Source organism: Eublepharis macularius, chromosome 2, assembly GCF_028583425.1.
Source record: "Eublepharis macularius isolate TG4126 chromosome 2, MPM_Emac_v1.0, whole genome shotgun sequence".
In the NCBI taxonomy this organism is placed as follows: Eukaryota; Metazoa; Chordata; class Lepidosauria; order Squamata; family Eublepharidae; genus Eublepharis; species Eublepharis macularius.
Genome location: NC_072791.1, coordinates 179689295 through 179708348, shown reverse-complemented (window position 1 = coordinate 179708348; position 19054 = coordinate 179689295). Strand labels below are relative to the sequence as shown.

Sequence of the window (19054 nt, the reverse complement as noted above, 5' to 3'; positions counted from 1 at the left end):
AAGCCCCCACTTGTTATGCACAAACTTGTGCCTTAGGTGTCCCTCTCGCCAATTACAATAAGAGACACACACCACGGAGTCCTGTAGAATGAAGCAATATATGATTGTTTAATTTAAACAATGGAGGAGCCTATTTTCACAGGAGTAGGTGGTCTCCTTGTGTCCTGAGCTTGTCAAGATTACAATAGAAATACAGGCAATTAATACTTTCAGATAATCATAACAATATTACAGTATTCTAATATTTGATATCTTATTGGCTCGTAACATATCTAGGGTCAGTTCTGATTTGAAGATGCAATTCTGGGCTGGCCTCTCTATTTGGGGGAATTCCAGTCTTCATAGTTTTTTTTCCTCTGCCCTCATTTTGGAAGGACACTGTCTAACCTTTTACCTACTTTCTTCTGGGCATAATACTTTCAAGGGCGCCAATGAGTCTCAATCTGGTGGATAGGAAGGGATGTTTTCCTATTCGTGTCCTTTTCCCGAGTTTCTTGTCAGCTTTAAGGAAGATAATACCACAGGTGGCCAAAACCAGCTTGCTGCATCAAATCGGTTTTCTACAAAAGGCTCTCTGGTACTGATTTCTATTGGAATCTATAGAATAATATAACATATAATATGTGCAGCCCTAAAAGCAGTATATCAGTTCTTACAGAGTTTCAAGTCTTCTTGTTTCAAGTGTCAAATTCTTACAGGTTACATTGCAAGTACTACTTTGGCTCCTGAGCATAGAAAAAGTGCAAAGCATGTAATACTGAAAAAGCATAGGTTTAGTATATAAAAATAAGTATATAAAAACCCTCCAAATCTATATCCATCAATGGCATAAGGATTGGAACCTGGGACTCCTAAATTCTAATCCAACTACTACACCAGCTTTAGAACTGTTTTTCAGGTGCGTTCTTAGTATTTAAAATACTAGGAATGCAATTTACTAGCTTGTTCTCCTTTACTGTGCTTGTGTTCTCAACCTGCAATAGTCTGGAGTACATGCTGTTTGGCCTTTTGTGTATACCCTGTGTGTAAAATAAAGGGGGTTGAGTCAATGATAGTGAAAAAAGGGGAGTATGAAAATAAATCAAGTGTAATAATGATTTTTTCAAAACAACGTTTTCAAATCTCTAGCCCATCACTGACCCATTGAAAGAAATGGAATTAGCAGGGCCATCCTAAGCAGAGTTTTTAGTGGTTTTGTTCCAGTTAGGATTGCACAGCACGTACCATATGAATGCATTATGGTCATGGCTTTTCTTAAAGAAATGTACATAACTTTCACAAGCTTCCAGAGCTTACTTATGTAATGCCAGTCCTCTGCTTCCATACTGCAAAATTGTAACTCACCAGTTCCAGACATGTGCTGCCAAGTAATTGGAAAGTGGTGACACTCTTCAATCACTGCTGACTACAGTTTGATTCTGCTAGTAGAGAAAGTTCCCAAAGCATTTCTGATCATTCTTCAGCTTTCTACTTCTTGTATTTGTCCTGGTTTTTGTGTGCTGACTTTTCTAAATATAAAATGCTCCTCTCTGGCTGTTCTATTTTAGTCTGGCTTAATTTTGCTATTTTCCTCTTTCTTTAGGTGGCTCTGAAATAAGAGTGGCATATGCTGTGGGCTTCTAATGACTAGTTTTGGCCTTAGAACCAGAGGAGTTAGCCGTGTTAGTCTGTAGTAGCAAAATCAAAAAGAGTCCAGTAGCACCTTTAAGACTAACCAACTTTTATGTAGCATAAGCTTTCAAGAATCACAGTTCTCTTCGCATCTGATGAAGAGAACTGTGATTCTCGAAAGCTTATGCTACAGTAAAGTTGGTTAGTCTTAAAGGTGCTACTGGACTCTTTTCAATTTTGTTTTGGCCTAAGTTTATAATTTTGGGAAGTGGTCTTTTTTGGAACTCTTCCTTCTATTTACATAATTTGAAATATTTTTTTCTGTGCACTTGAACATCACTCCCATCCTATAGTCACTCCATTGGCTACCTGGTAGCTACCATGGTCAGTTCAAGGTATTAGTTATCACATACAAAGCTCTACACGGCCTTGCTCTGGCATACCTATGGGATCACCTCCCTCTATATGCTCCTCCACAGCAGCTTTGCTCATCCAAACAGAGTCTCCTGCAGGTGCCATCCTGCACATGGGTGAAATCAACAGCAGCCCATACAGGGCTTTTTATCTGGTGACCCCTACCCTGTGGAACAGCCTGTCTGAGGAGATCAGGAGAGCCCCCACTCTCCTGGCTTTCTGCAAATGATGTAAAATCAAATTATTCAAAAAGGCTTTCTACTCAGAAAGGAGAGCTGGATTGTAGGGAGGGGGTCTTAGATGCTTTGCTAATGAGTTAGGAACCATGGACTTAACCACTATGTTTTATTGGATTCCTGCTAATGCTAATCTTTGTAAACTTGTCTATTGACACTATGGCATTGTTTATGGAAGTGTTCTTGATACTGACTGTACTAATCTCAAACTGTGCAATCTGCCTTGGGTCTCAGTGAAAAAGGCGGACTATAAATGACATATTGTCGAAGGCTTTCACAGCCGGAGAATGATGGTTGTTGTGGATTTTCCGGGCTGTATAGCCGTGGTCTTGGCATTGTAGTTCCTGACGTTTCACCAGCAGCTGTGACTGGCATCTTCGGAGGTGTAGCACCAAAAGACAGAGATCACTCAATGTCACAGTGTGGAAAAGATGTTGGCAGGTAATTTATATCTACTCAGGATGGTGGGGTTGGGCTGAGTCATCCTGTAAGAGTTTCCCAGGGTGTGGAATACTAATGGAGGGAGGCTTCACTGTATCCTGAGGAGGTTCTTTTGCATATGGATTGGTGCTTGATATGCTAATCTTCTCTGCAGGGCTATTGTAGGGTATAGAGTATTTTGTTAGTCTGGTGTTTTTCAGGACTGGAAACCATGCTCCATTCATTCTTAAAGTCTCTTCTTTCCTGTGGAAATTGTGCTTGTGCTTATGAATTTCAATGGCTTATGAATTTCAACAGGATACTGTGTCCTGTTTGAGTTAGTCTATGTTCAGCCACTGCTGATTTTTCTGGATGGCCAAGTCTGCAGTCTCTTTCATGTTCTTTTATTCTTGTCTGGATGCTACGCTGTGTGGTCCCGATGTAAACTTATCCACAGCTGCAGGGTATGCGGTATTTGTGACCTTGTGACTTTCAGTTAGGTCACAAGGTCTACAGGAAACCAACTCACACGGATTGGTACTTACACAAAAACTCCAATCACCACCCTCGACAGAAAAGAGGCATAATAAAAACATTAGTAGACTGTGCAAGACGGATATGTGAACTGCACTTTCTCAATGAGGAAACTAATCATCTAAACCATGCACTTCAAGCAAATGGCTACTCCAGAAATGAAATCAGAAGAGCAATTAAACCAAGGATAAATCAAACAACCAAGGAAAAACCGTCTCCCACAGGAAAAGTGTTTTTGCCATATATCAAAGGAATCACTGATCAGATGGGAAAGCTTATGAAAAAGCACAACCTTCAACTAGTATTCAGACCCACCAGAAAAATACAACAGATGCTACGATCAGCAAAAGACAGTAGAGACCCCCTCACCTCTGCAGGAGTATACCGAATACCCTGCAGCTGTGGACAAGTTTACATCGGGACCACACAGCATAGCATCCAGACAAGAATAAAAGAACATGAAAAGAGACTGCAGACTTGGCCATCTGGAAAAATCAGCAGTGGCTGAACATAGGACACAGCATCCTATTCCAGGACACTAAAATACTGGACAACACTTCCAACTACTTCTTCAGATTGCACAGGGAAGCCATAGAAATTCATAAGCACAAGCACAATTTCAACAAGAAAGAAGAGACTTTAAGAATGAATAGAGCATGGTTTCCAGTCCTGAAAAACATCAGACTAACAAAATACTCTATACCCTACAATAGCTCTACAGAGAAGATTAGCATATCAAGCACCAATCCATATGCAAAAGAACCTCCTCAGGATACAGTGAAGCCTCCCTCCATTAGCATTCCACACCCTGGGAAACTCTTACAGGATGACTCAGCCCAACCCCACCATCCTGAGTAGATATAAATTACCTGCCAACATCTTCCACACTGTGACACTGAGTGATCTCTGTCTTTTGGTGCTACACTTCTGAAGATGCCAGCCACAGCTGCTGGCGAAATGTCAGGAACTACAATGCCAAGACCACGGCTATACAGCCCAGAAAATCCACAACAACCATCTATAAATGTCATAAATAAATAAATATTAATTTTTACATACAAAGCACAATATCTATAACTTTTTTAAAAGTATGCATTTAGTGGATGAAATTAAGACTCATGGTAGACAGACTTTCTAAATGTGGTTTGAATGTGCATTCTTTGCCAAAACTTGCTCCACCACACTTTAGAATGGTGTCAGTCTTCCCCCTAAAACTCAGTCATCGTCACCAATACAAAAACATGCACGGAAAAATGAACGGATAAAAAGGCAAGAAGCTGAAATATTACCTCTACTGGCTTTGTTTGAATTGAGAAGAGAGCTATTTAACTTTAACCTCTTGAATGAAGTCAGCCATTTCCTTGATCTAGTACAATAATCATACAAAAATGGACAGGATTGCAATTTTTAAATGACTGGGGAAACTGCAGAGCTGTGCTAAATTAACAACAGAGAGAGGAGGGCTACCCAAAGTTCAGATTTTTCTTTCCTTTCCTCACAGAATGGTAAAATGTACCCTGCTACTTTTATTAACTATGTCTGTCATAATTTAAACAAAGAACAAGTAAGGGCAGCTTTTTCACATTTTCAGTGCAATCCTAAGCAAGTCTCCTCAGAATCCTACTGAAGGATACTAACAGTGCAATCCTAAGCAGAGTTATGCCAGTTTAAGCCCATTGATTTCAATTGGCTTTGACCGAAGTAGCTCTGCTTAGGACTGCACTATAAATAGGGCTTACTCCCAGGAAAGTGTCTTTAGGATTGTAATGTTAGTGTCATTTACTTTGTAAGGCAGTACTTTATGTATATAAGGATATGGATATAAAGGATGTCTAGAAAGTCAAGTCAAAATGTGCCTTGAGTCATCCTTTTCTACCCTTTCATTTTGCCCAGGCAAGCCTGATCCCATCGGATTTGGAAGTGAAACAGGATCAACCTTGGTTAGCAATTGGGTGATAGACCACTAATGAAGACCAGGGTTGTAGATGCAGTCAATAGCAAACCACCTCTGTTAGTCTCTTGCCATGAAAACCCCACCAGGGTCATCATAAGTCAGCTATGACTTGGCAGCACTCTCCACCACCCTTTAATTTACTGAGTCAGCATGAAACATGACATGATAAAGAGCTATTACTTGCTCCAAAGCTTGTTTCTCAACAACTGACAGTACAATCCTTTGCCAAGTTACATTAGGTCTAAATACATTGATTTCAATGGGCTTAGAATGAAGTAAAGTTGCATAGGATTGCACTGTAAATTTGATCCACCACTACCATCACCATCACCATCACCACCACCACCATCATCATCTGCACATATCCTTGATTTAGAATCCAGAAGAGTAACACACTTGTGATTCTTAACTTCAATCAGTTTCCCCCCCCAGGTGGAACAGAAAATTGCAAAGTACAAAAGATGGTGGTGGTAGAGATCTGTTCCAGAAGTGACACTTCATTCATTGTTCTTTGGTCCACTCTGCCCCTACTTTAATAGCAAAATTGGCCCAGCATCCTTTAAAATCAGCCTCAATTATTCTACGACATAACAAAAAGTGGGGGAGCACAAAATGAAGTCTAAAACAGTAATAGTAATTCAAGGAAGACTCATTTAATTGACTTGAACTACATGACAGTTACATAGACTTCAGCTTTATACCAATCTTAAAGCAAGAAATTATGATATTTGGATAAATGCCAGAATGGGCAACTGGAGAGGCCATAAACATTTTAGCACGGACATATGATTTCTGGACAAGTAAATGAGATGATTCTGGTCATGCTAATGGGTCAGGAAAAAACAACATGGTACACGAAACACCATTTTGTCCTAAGCACATCAACTTTACAGGTATGAAGTTTCATAACTGGAAATATTAAAACCATACCAGTTTTTATCCCCACCCCACCCCCAGAAATCTTATAAATACAGTTTTGTAGGACTTTAAAATTTGAATTTGTGAAAACTCAAAATTTTAAATTAAATTTGGAATGCTGTTATGTAGATGCTGAGACCTTGGTGAGATTTCTAACTACCAGAAACTAAATAGCCTGGAGATAGTCCATTCAGTCTTACAGCTGAAGTTTAAGAAGGTTCTTCTGAGAGTGTAAGCTGAATGGATAAGAGATTGCCTGAAAAGCATATACTCTTTGAGGTTTGAGAAAAGTGGGTTATAACTATATTATTTTTTTAAAAAGAAGAGAAAAGAACTTTGTGATGTCAGTTTAAAGTTTAAGAAAAATCTGCATGTAAACTCAGAGCTTAAGGATATAAAGTAGTATTGTGTTATCTCCTATTGCTTCAACTTTAGAATTCACCTAGAGAAAGTACAGCAGAATAGCGCTGAGACAACAGCACAATAGTTGCATGGATTATTCTTTAAAAAGGAAAGTGAATGAGGTAGAGAACAGTTGGATGAAACTCTGGAAACTCAACTAGGCATAAAAAAATAAAATCAGGCAAAACCAAGTCACATACACAAGCAACAACTTCTATACACAAGTCTGAAAAAGCATGGAGTTAAAACATCATCATCATGAAATATATATATATATTCTCCCTCAGGAAAAAGTTCTTTGATAATATTTCTAGGACCTACTTACATTTTAGCCCACTTGTCAAGTTCTTCATCAATGTAGGTTTTAATTTTCTTTGGCTGAAGCCCAAGAGAATTACCAGCAAAGTAGATGCAGTTTTCATCCTCATCCACTAAAGCTAAATTAGCTGAAGGGAGAAAAAAAATTACAACATTGCAACTTTTACCATTCTTGAATACACAAAATATAGTACATAAAAAATAAAAGGTTCATTCACCATATAAGTTCATAGTTGATGAACGACATGCATGACTTCATGAGCATTCCTGAAATAACCCTTCAGTTCACGCATTAGAAGACAACATCTTATGTGACATATAAAGTTCTCTTCACAGGAAAAACAGAGGGAGCTTAGCAATGCAATAAACAGTATTCTACTATATAAAAGTCGAGCCGTATTGGTGACAACTAACTTTTTATCCCCACGCAGGTGCACTGAGGGGCCTGTGGGTGCACCTGTGCCAGGATAAAAGGTGAGTTGTCGATGCGGTGTGGTGACCCAACGGGGCTACAGTGGGGCCTTGGAAGGTCTGCACAGGGTCTCCATGCTGCCTGCAGCAGGCCTCTGAGGGACCATGGAGCTGGCAGGAAGGCTGCACTGGGTGGCGGGGGCTCTCTGCAACTGCTGCAGGGCCTTGGGAGATCCACGCTGGGCCATTGTGCTGCCTGTGGCAGGCCTCTGAGGGGCTACAGAGGTGGCAGGAAGGTGCAGGGCTGTGCCCAGCATGCGGCCTTGGGAGGTACAGCCAGTGGTACAGCTGCCGTGGAGGCAGCATGAAGGCTGCACCAAGGTGGCAGGGCTCTCCATGGCTGCTGCATGGCCTTGGGAGGGCCGCACCAGTGCAGCCCTCCCAAGGCCCTGCTTCTAGAGCTCATTGTTTTTCTTTTCATAACAGGCTCTCTTGCGAGTGTTATATATTTATTAAATACAACCAGAATAAAATATACATGTTTGAGAAATACATGAAAGTTGTCCTTGAGAAACAGAAATGGCAGGCATTAGGCTTTTAATACATGGCTTCTAACATATATCCCTTTCATGGCAATAATGTATTAATATTATTTAAACCCTGCTTTTCCAGAAGTTAAATCCGCTCAAATAATTTAAAGAATAAATTTCAAATTGAACAAAAGACTCATGGAGGATAGGTCCATCAGTGACTACCTACCACAGTGACTAAATGAAACTGCCATATTCAGAGGGAGAAAACCTCTGAATATGATGCTGAGGACAACTTCAGGGAAAGGCCTTGGTTTCTTTGCTCTGTTTGTTGGCCCTCTATGACAACTGGTTGGCTGCAGTGTGAAACAGGCTGCTGAATTAGATGAACCGCTGGTTTGATTCAGTTCTTATGTTCTAACTTAAAAGTACACAAATAAAACAAGCAACACAGCAAGAAGTCAAACTAGAGGCAATAAATTGTTTGACTCATCAGTTCAGTCTTCTGGCTCTTTCCCCCAAAGAAATTATATCTCTCAAGGTTACCTCAAATAAACTAGGGTTTGTTGGTTTTGCAACAACAGAGACCATAAAGGACTACACTGCATATTATTGTTTGTCAAGACGGTTTCTAATCACCAGTCAACTGAACTGTTTTCCTTGTTCTTGAATAATATCATGGGAAAACATCAAATTTAATGCCAAATTTTAACATAAACAGCAGCAAAACAGCAAAAAGTTATGCAATTTTGGCTGTGGTATACCTACTATATCCTGACCTGGGCCGTTTCCACACGTCTTGCCTTCTGTCAGAATATCGCGGAAGACAGTGTCTTTGCGTGCAAAATTGCACCAAGAAGATGCTGTCATCATGGAAGACAGCGTCTTCTCGCATGAAATTGCGCCAGAAAGACGCGATTTTGTTCCAAAATCCCAGATGACAGCATCTTCCTGGTACGATTTTACGTGCAAAGACACTGTCTTCCGCGATGTTCCGGCAGAAGGTAAGACGTGTGGAAATGGCCCTGGATGGCCCAGGTAAGCCCAATCTTGGAAGCTAACATAGTTGACCCTGGTTAGTACTTGGATGAGAGACCAGGAAGGAAGACCAGGGTTGCTATGCAGAGGCAGGCAATGGTAAACCACCTCTGTTAGTCTCTTGGCTTGGAAATTACAGCAGGGGGTCACCATAAAACAGCTGCAACTTGATGGCACTTTACACGCATGTGCACACACACTAACTATAATGCAATTTAGTCCTCCATTAGAAACACAATACATTTAATGCTTTTTACTGGACCGTACCAAAGACTAGCAGCTTTTTCCAACACTGAAAATTGGAGGCATGTAGCATTTACTGCAAATGGATATAGTAGGGTAATGAATTGTGGAAAGCAGATCACATGCAAAGAGGAAAATATCTCCTGACAAGGTCTTTCTCTTTAGAGGACAATGGACAAGGTCAAGAGAAGTGATTAAATTTTTTAAAATCACCTTTAATTCTCTCCACATCGTTACTTTACACCACAGGTCATAAGGGATGCCATTCCATTTATGGGTAGAACACATTTGTGCATGCATCAGCTACCAATACCTCCTGGCAAATGTGTACTAGTGGACAGTTTCAGCAAATGTATTAAAATTTACATAAAACACTTAGAACATTATATAAATAAGACATAATAATGAGCGTACATTTGTCCAAGGCAATTTTGTTTTAGGGCTGTATGAAAGCAGATTAAACAACCACAACACTATTTGGATGAGGCTTTTGTGATACTACTTTGAACTAACTACTAATGCACCTGCAAGAAGTAAGAGGCAGCTAAGATAACTTCTTAATTAAAGCTTTAAAGGCTTTTTTGAAAGGCTACATCACTACAGCAGTTTCAATCTAATCTACATTACTGACGGTATGGCTGTTTTTCATCAGCATCCTTTTTAAAATGAGCAGTAGCAGAGGTGCAAATATTATTCACACTTTCAAATTAGTTCTGTTCACAGGCCTTTGTTACTTTGAAGGACAATAATGTAGTCTCATGTCTTTTATTTAGGACTCAGAGGTAAATTTCAGTAGGACTCCTTAAATTCCTATGGAGCATTAGAACAGGTAATGAGTTAAAAGCTAATGGAGTCTTCTGGCCTGATCTTCTGTAAGCATAAAAGTGCCAAGTGAGTACTGAAGCATAAACAAACTCTACCTTCTTTCTACCCTGCATTGTATCTTTGCTGCTCTTTTGATTATACTGTTGTCAGACCCATACTGGGACAGAGTTCCTTTACAAAATGCTATTTATTGCTTTTATCCTTAACAACTTTAATAACAGTTTTTAGTGCAGACTCATTGCAATCTGTGTGGCTAGTTCAATTCCATTGAATCAACTGGTATCTCTCCACTGAGTTGGAGCTGCCACAGTTCACCAGTCACCAGTATTTCATTTGTGCTAATCAACTTCTTTGTAGTGTCTTTCCGAAACTTCACAGTGTTGCACGAACTTTTATTTGTTCATGATATTGGCCTTTTCTTATAAAGAGGAGTGCACTGAGTAGCAAATAGGATTTAATCATTCCTACAGATTGAATTAAAAGAAAATTGGATTGATTGGTCAATTCTGCGAGTGAAAAGAGCAATATCAGTAATATATGAAGTGGGGAAGGCATATAATTATGTTTTTATTCCACTTCAAGAGAGATCTCTCAATCTGCCAAGGAACACAACATGGAGTACATGTTCTTCCTCCCTTATTTTAGTTCACCACAAAACTGAGATATATTGCACTAAGAGACAGACTGGCGGAGAGAGGATTTGAACCTCAGGCCTTAGTAAATACTCTAATCTTTATCACTGGCTCTCATTGACATTGATTATGTCTCAAAAGAGCATTTAACTGATAAATACAGGTGAGCAGAATGGTACTAATGCTTCCATTTTACACACTTTAATAAATCCCAATATAGTATTTGGCATTTTGAGATCAGTAAGTCATTGCTGACTCCTGTTCATACTAAGTCATTTCCTGGCCCAGACGGGCAGACTCATGGTAGAGCAGGGCTGATTCAGCAGGCAAGGAGGATACCACAGGACCGCTTTTCTTGCAGCTGGTTCTTTACCCCTCTTTCCTAGAGGGCCAGGATGGCCTGAAGTATTGTCTTTTCTTTCAAGTCTAACTAAGTGAATGTGTATTTATATTGTGTCCATTAAAAGCTAGTAGCATTAAGAAAACTATATACGCACTAAGAAAAACAAATGTTGCAATTTCAAATCTGGCCTTGGGCAGGGGGTGTCACTCTGATCGCTTATTTCCAGGTAGGACATTACCAGTTCAGTATTCAGATCCATATGGTTTGGAGGATTTCATAGTTTGAGACTATCATTTTTAATGAGGAATACATATGAGGGTCTGGGGTAGCTGTTTATAAAGATAATGGCACCAGATTTGCACAGACACAGTCACCCCTCTAATTTAAAATACCCCTAAGTTTCAATGAGATTGAACAAAGAAGGTTGATTTTTACAGACCCCCCAAAGTAGATCCCTCTACGCACAGCAACACTTCTCTCTACTGATTCCTAAAATGGAAGTCAAGTAGCAGCCAAGCAGGAGAGCTCTGGCTGGCCATTGACATTAAGAAAAGACCTGTCGGCATTCGTTTCATTTACCTACTCTTACAGTGACTGACATTCAAAAAAATTTACTTCTCTACTGAGAACTCTTTATTTTTCACCCTTCCTTGTTGTCTGTTGCTTTTTTCCCTTTCTCAAAGTGAAGAAGGCTTCCTTCACAGACTGCCCCCCCATTGCTGTCTCTCTACCATTATTACCTTTGGGGGCCATTTTCAAGGGAAATGGAGTAGTTGTTTTTCAACCGAATGACACCAAAATTACAGCAGCTGTAGAGGTGTCTGTCCACTAAAGAACCCCCAATTTTTAAGCAAATTGGGCCAATTATTCAAGTTCTACAGGCCACTGAACAATATACCCCAGCTGCTATTTGCTGAGAAAACAAGGGCCCTGCCCCCACGAAAGAGGGAGCAAAAAAGAATGGTACCTCATTGCAGTTTGTCTCCAAAGGTGATTGGCTGGGAGAGCTCTGTGCTCCTCCCTTGCAAGGATCTGATTGGAAGGGATAAATGCCATTGTGAAGGAAATCAGTAGAATCAAAGAAAAACATAAGTTCATGTGCTGGGTGGCTGGTAAGCACCCAAAATGGGGGGGGGGGCAGATTGTTCAGGGGGATTGTAATTTCTAAGTATCTTGAAATCGTTCTGGAAAATCACAGTAATGACCCAAAACTGCAATTTTCTTACATATCTTTGGTCTGGGAATTTCATGGTACACACCCCTAATCACTACCCGGTACAGATTTACACAACAAATAGACAATACAAGCAGAGGACCTGCAAGGAGTTGGTGGGAGGGAGCATCTCATTTTCCTTTCCTCCACTATTTCCTCTTTCCCTTTCCTGAAAGTGTCCATAGCCTCTCCCACTTTTCCGCTTCTTTCTCTCCTTCCACCCACCAAACAACCTAATTTTACCTACCCCTGTCTGCAGCTTTTCCTCCTCCCCACCCCTGGGCAGTCTCCACTTGGGAAAACTGTGGCCCATTTGTGGAGTACCAGCCACTAAGCCAGGCTCAGCTTTGGGATGGGTATCCTGCAAGGACTTGCAGGGGCACCTCATTTCCCCCTGTATCCCCATCCCCACACTGCTTCCTCTTATCCTCCCCGCACCAACCCTAATATCCTCATCTTTCCCTGATTCTTTCTCTCCTTCTCACCTGCCAACCTACCTTTTATTTGCCCCCATTCAGCTAAATTTTATTTAGTTGTTTATTTATGGTCCACCTTTCTCACTGGGACTCAAGGTGGATTACAGCAATACAATCAACAGGATGGCACATCCAATAAACAATGTAATAGGGCTTAGATTGCAGAAATCTGAAAACAATCAGAAATCTGAAACAGAGCTGAAACAAAGCTCACCCATTAAATGATGCAGAAATTACATAGTATTGGAGCAACAGAGAGTACACAGTAGTATAGTTCACAGTCATCTCTTTACAAAAACATCTTTCTGAACCATTGTAATTATTTACTTCATTTATACGCTTCTCTCTCCACAATGCAGATCCAAAGCTGCTAACATCATTCTCCTCTCCTCCGTGTTATACTCATAACAACACTGTGAGGCATGTTAGGCTAAGAATGTGTGAGAATGCTGAAATCTATTTGCAAATGTAGAGATGTGAGTGACTGCATACATACTTATATCTTTATATGGTATGATGGCAGACCAAACACTGAAATGGATACTCGAGCAGGATTTCTAACGTAACCAAACTTCCAGTATATTGCATTTCCTTCCCCCTGTTTCTCTATTGGAACTGCCAACTCTTTGCACCCCACCTCCACAGCAAAGTAGTACTTGATAAATCCCCTGACTATTTTCTCCCTTTACTTATATTATGACTACAAATTGCAAACTGTCATTAGATATACATTTTGACAGTGAGGTTAAGCTATTATTATAAGCTTATTTTTCTCTCCCTTTTCAGTGGTATGCCTGCTTTATGGAATGCATCTTCAAGACAATCCTATGCAGTGTTTTATGTAAATATATAAAGAACTTGGATTAACATTTTTAGCTTCAATACTGAGACATCTAGGATCAAGTTAGTGCATAGATAAATGTCAAGCAAAATCATCACTCAAGCTTGTATACACACCATGCAAATTATATTTACCCCTGCTGTTCTTTAGACCTGTAGCTGGCACTGGTGACAGCTTAAGAAAAACAACTGTAATCAGACTGGGGTATTTGATGATAATATTTGGTAGTTCTGAATTTTTTCTTCAAACTTGTCAATAATCTTTTTGAGATGTGACATTTAGTACTGAGCGGAATATAACAGCAGAAGTGAGTGGAACACTACCATTCATTCCCGAGTCTTGGAAATGTACATTTCTGTAACTAGAATCTCAAGAGGCATGTGGCACTGGCTGTATTTGAACATTAAGAACAAACCTTATTTAGTTCATTTTAATGTATCTAGAGATGGGCATGAAGTGGGCAAAAAGGAACCCTGAGTTTCGTGGTTTGCCGCATTCCATGAAACATGAACCACAAACTTTCACAAAATTGTCCCATTTCATGAAACGATTCTTTAGGTTTGTGATTCATCAGATCCTGGGGCCCTACAATGGCCCCCTTCATACCCAGAGATGCTAAACTCGCAGGGAGACTTCAGCAGGCTCTCCTCCAGCCACCCTCCAAGTAGCTCTTTTCAGGCTCTCTTTGCTGAATTTTCCCTCCCGTCCTCCGGCTTTCTGTCACTGCTGGAAGAAAAGCCAAGCGGAACGGATCTGCTTGGGTTTTGCTCTCTTCAAGTTCTCTTTGCTGATATATTGTCGAAGGCTTTCACGGCCGGAGAACGATGGCTGTTGTGGGTTTTCCGGGCTGTATTGCCGTGGTCTTCGCATTGTAGTTCCTGACGTTTCGCCAGCAGCTGTGGCTGGCATCTTCAGAGGTGTAGCACCAAAAGACACTGAGAGATCTCTGTCTTTTGGTGCTACACCTCTGAAGATGCCAGCCACAGCTGCTGGCGAAACGTCAGGAACTACAATGCCAAGACCACGGCAATACAGCCCGAAAAAGCCACAACAGCCATCTCTTTGCTGACTTTATCTTCCCATCCTCCCATCCTCCTGCTGCTCTAATATGCCCTCCCCCTTCCTCCAAGTTCTCGAAGGAAAAGCGGAGCAGAGCGGAACCGCTCAGGATCCGCTCCAGGGAGCTTGGGGCAGGGAGAGGGAAGGCATGTCAGAGCAGCAGGAGATGGGAGGTAGAGAGTCGGGGAAGGGTTCCTGAAGCTGGCAAGCAGTGAGCAGCGGCAGAAGGAGCTGCTGAGGCTGCTGCCACTGCTGCTACTCTACCATCCCATTATTAAAAATGGAGAAGGGAAAAAGAGAGGGGAAGGAGTCTCTGACTACAATTCCCAGGTAAACTTGTGCAGACCTGCATTGCTCAGCTCTCAGGTTGGCAGGGAGAGCTGCTTATCAAGGTTATGTGGGCTAAGATTGGGGTTTCCACAGCAACAAAAGGTCTGCAGACATTCTGGGCCTATGTTGCTTGGGGAATCAATGGATCGGTGCCAGCCTGCCTGGCATCACAAAGCATTCACAAATCAAATGAATCAGCCCCCAAATTTGTGGATTTCATGAAAAATGTGGCCCCACAAAATGCATTTTCGCAATACACAAATCAGCCTGATTCATCACAAAATTTGATTTGTATTTCGATTCATACCGATGTCTAAATGTATCCCTTTTTTAGCCTAAAAAGTGCCAAGTTACTGGTCACAGGAGTGTGGATGACCCATTCAACCCTGAACTGAATTTTATTTTATACAAATAAAACCTTTATTTAAAGGTAAGGAGGGGGTGGTAAACCAAAGGAATAAAACTTGAAGCTTTGAACAGTAAAATAAATTAAGAAGTTTTAAATAAATAAAATAAATAAAGAAGTCCTAAATCCACAATGAAGGAATACTTGAGTCACAGTCTTTGAGCTCACTCTCACACTTTTCAGGATAGTGTAGAGGCTGAATGGAAAATGTCCTCTTTTTGGCTTGAAGAAGTAGGGTTTCTTCACAACAGCAGAAACACAGAAGGCCCATACCAGCTGAGGATCACTCTTTGCTGAACATTTCCCCCCTCTATCTCTCCAAGTTCTCTCCTCTTAGACATTTTCCCTCTCAGATCCTTCACGTTCTATCCTTCCAAATGACGTTCTCCAGTTGTCCCATTGCTAAGCAACCACTCCGCAGCCTCTCTGTAAACCCCCCTCACTCTAGAGGGCAGTGTTTTCTCTTTTCCAATAACAAATATTTTTACAAGGCTCACAACAAGATAAGCCAGGAAGTGCTTGAGTTTATTCCACCCCCAACTAGGGTTCCCGGGTTCAGGACGTACCTTCTGCATGCGCACTCCTGAAGAGGCATGATGACATCACTTTTGGAAAGTGACTTTTGGAAAATGATGTCATCATGCCAGCCACAGGCATGCTCCCTCCGCGTGGTGCTAATTCTGGCCCATTTGATCCCAACGAAACATGGGAGCATGCCCTGGCTGGCGCAATGACATCACTTCTGAAAGTGATGTCATCACGCTTCTCAGGGAGCATGCATGCAGAAGGTAAGTCTGGAGTCATTTGTTCCTATTTCCTATTATTATTACAAGCAGGGGACATGTGAGAATCACGGAGCAGCCTCAACACCTGAGGGAGGAGCAACAGCAGCTACTGCTCCTCCTCCTCCCCCCCCCAGCAGATCCCGCTCCTCCTTCCCCTCCCTCCAAAACCAACCTCCCCATTTACATTAATGATGAAACATTCAATTGCAGAAAGAAACAACGTACAGAGACCAGCTTGAGATGTGTATTCCATGTAAGCCAAGAACTTGATGGCACCAATTCCCAAAAATAAATCCATTTAAACTGGGTTTAATTTTTGTACTCAGACATAGTCATATGAGACCTGTCACAAATTTATGTAGTGTCAGGTCCAGTGTATATGTAAACTGTGCTGACTCCATTTTCTAATGCTTTTAGTGTTTAAGTGCTTTCCCCACAGGTGCACCACTTCCCAGGCAGATTTCTCACCGGAGAAGATTGTTTTGTCTAACACCATTCCACCAAGCATTGGCCTTGAGAGAGAGCAACTTCCCAAGACTGAAAGATGTTGTTTTGAGAACTGTGGGGGGAGGCTGGTCCAGCTGGGAACTGTTACTCTGTACCTCATGCTTTGCCCTTCATTGGTAACAATGATCGTGTACCATCCTGAGTCTCCTATTCAGGACAGTGGACTATAATGGACCTTTTCTGCAGTAAAGTTTCCTTAATCAAACAATGGACTCCTGTTTGCTTGTGAGGGGGAACCTGTAGGAAGAGCCTTATTTAGCCACAGTCTGACATTTTGTTACCAATCATGCCTGAGTCGGGCCCAGCGGAATCCAAGGTAGTCCCGGACAGGGATCCTTTGTTTGATCCGTATGCGTCTCCCGACAGTCAACCAGCGCAACCCCAAGAACCTCAGGAACCTGTGCCAGCAGGGACCGGAGCTTCGACTACTACCCCGCCTCTCATCGACCTCGGCAGTGAGGGGACAAGGCCGACGGCTGCTGCCCTCCCCTTGATCTCGTTACCCACACCGTCGGAGTGGGGGGCCAGACCCCGAGAAACGAGAGAGCGCCGGGCCAGCGGGCTACATCCACGAGCTTCTATGGACGGGCGCCGAAGCCTAGAGACTGTCCCTGAATTGGACAGCAGCCAACCGTGGCTGTTTTGGAATAGGACGACCGAACAGACGGACGGGGACGCATCCCGCCACGGCGTTCTGAGTTGGGATTATACGGAACTTGCCCCGTGGAAAGAGCCAACGGAAGTTCCTGAACAAAGTTGGGTGCAGATGCAAAGTCGCACCCTTGCTGTAGATTCAGGCATCTCGGCAGTGACGGGTCTAGCCAAAGGAATTCTAGCAGCGAGATCGCAAGTCGATCAAGGAGACCCCCCGCCTTGGGGGCCGTTTTCCCCGGTGACCGCAACTGAGGGAGGTTCCATGATGGGGCAACCGGGTCCAAGTCGAATACAACAGTTGGAAGCTAAACTGATCGACATGGAGGAAAGTTTGGCACATGCCATTCATCTAATAGCAGCGATGGGGGCAGGAGAGAGACTATCACCTGAAGAAATGGCTGTACAAATAGCTACCCTCCAAAGCGTTATTTCCTATCCGATGGATGTCGCCCCGTGGCAGCCGCCGCCCTCAGGAGAGGAGGAATCCTATCCTGGGGAACCGGGGAAAACTCCCTCGGAACTTCCTAGACTAGACGAAGTCCCGCCTCGCGGGGATACTCCAGTTGAGGTACCTGGAGAAACTCCAACGGAACCCCCTAGGCCGGACGGAGATCCACCTCCCGGAGATACTCCAGCTGAGGTGCCTAGAGACGGGGAGGAAGGGCCAACCCGTCCGACCGCGTCGCCGGTGATACCCCCTCCCGCTTCTCCAACAACGGTCCGGCCGGATCAGTCAGAAGAACCTCCGGCTCCTCCAAGGGAGGGATTGCCACGCCAACAGCCAGAAGTTGTTCCCATTCAGCAAATCCCAAGGGAAGGTCTACCGGCACCACAGGAACAGCCTCTGCTTCCCAGAGTAACGACGCCGGGAGGGGCAAGCCCGCGCGGCCCACCACCAGTCAGGCCTTCGCCGCTGCGGCCCCTCCCGCTTCGACCGCAATTAATACCTTTACAGCAACCGATACGTTTGCCTCAGGACCGACCAATATTACCACCTCCTAATCAACCGGCGGGGCCTATACCACTGCGACCCCACCGACCCGCTCCTCAGCGGCCGATCATGACCCAACCGCTACGGCCACCTCCACCTCAACCGCTACTGCCAATGCCTCTGGTGTTGCCACCACCAGCACGGCCGCGGTTGCTGCCGCCCGCCCGGCCGTTACTACCACCACCAACCCAACCAAGACCACCACCGCCAGCCCAGCTGGGGCTGCCACCACCAGCCCAGCCGGTGTTACCGCCGCCAGCGCAGCCAGCACCGCCGCCACAACCGGGTCCTCAATGACCCCTCCTCGTGCCGCAAAGGCCATTGATGCTTCCGATGGACTTTTACCCAGCACCGGCTCCGAGACAAGACCTTCCTATGGGCTGGGTGAAACTGGAAGCTACTTTTGATGGGGATCCCTCCAAACTGGGATTTTTCCTAGTGCAAGTGGTACAATTCTTCAACCGGTGGGGACACCTCTTTGGTAGCGAGGCCAGCCAAATTGAGCATCTCGGTTCTCGCTTACAAGGTAAAGCAGCGGACTGGTATGTAGGTCTATACAATATTGGGGCCCCAGAACTTAATACTCTCCAGGGGTTGGTGGATGCTATTCGAGCACAATACGAAGACCCCCTAGAGGAAACTAGGGCCCGAACAGAATTGCAAGCCATTAGACAAGGCAGCATGTCGGCAAGAGACTATATTACGAAATTCCGACAACTAGCTGCTAAATGCCCTAGGTGTGAGGAGTCCACCAAAATTATCCTGTTCAAGCAAGGGCTAAACCCGAGACTCCTAGATAGAGCCCTTATGCAGGACAATCCTCCTACTCTATTAGGCTGGATCCAACTTGCATGCGAAGTTGAAAACCGCATTTTGGAAGTCCGTTTAGTTGAACAACAACAACAAACGGGACAAAGAAGACCATTGACTCTACAAAAGGGAGGACGGGGCGCTGGATATGCC

General features: G+C 43.2%; 1 protein-coding gene across 1 annotated transcript in view; it reads right to left on the bottom strand.

Annotated features, from left to right (window-relative positions):
- Window positions 1–19054, bottom strand: part of KYNU (kynureninase) — a 227509-nt gene that overhangs the window by 193409 nt on the left and 15046 nt on the right. Inside the window, exon 3 of the mRNA XM_054972577.1 lies at window positions 6815–6935. Within this exon, the coding sequence (XP_054828552.1) occupies window positions 6815–6935 (121 nt within the window). The remainder of the gene's footprint in view (window positions 1–6814; window positions 6936–19054) is intronic.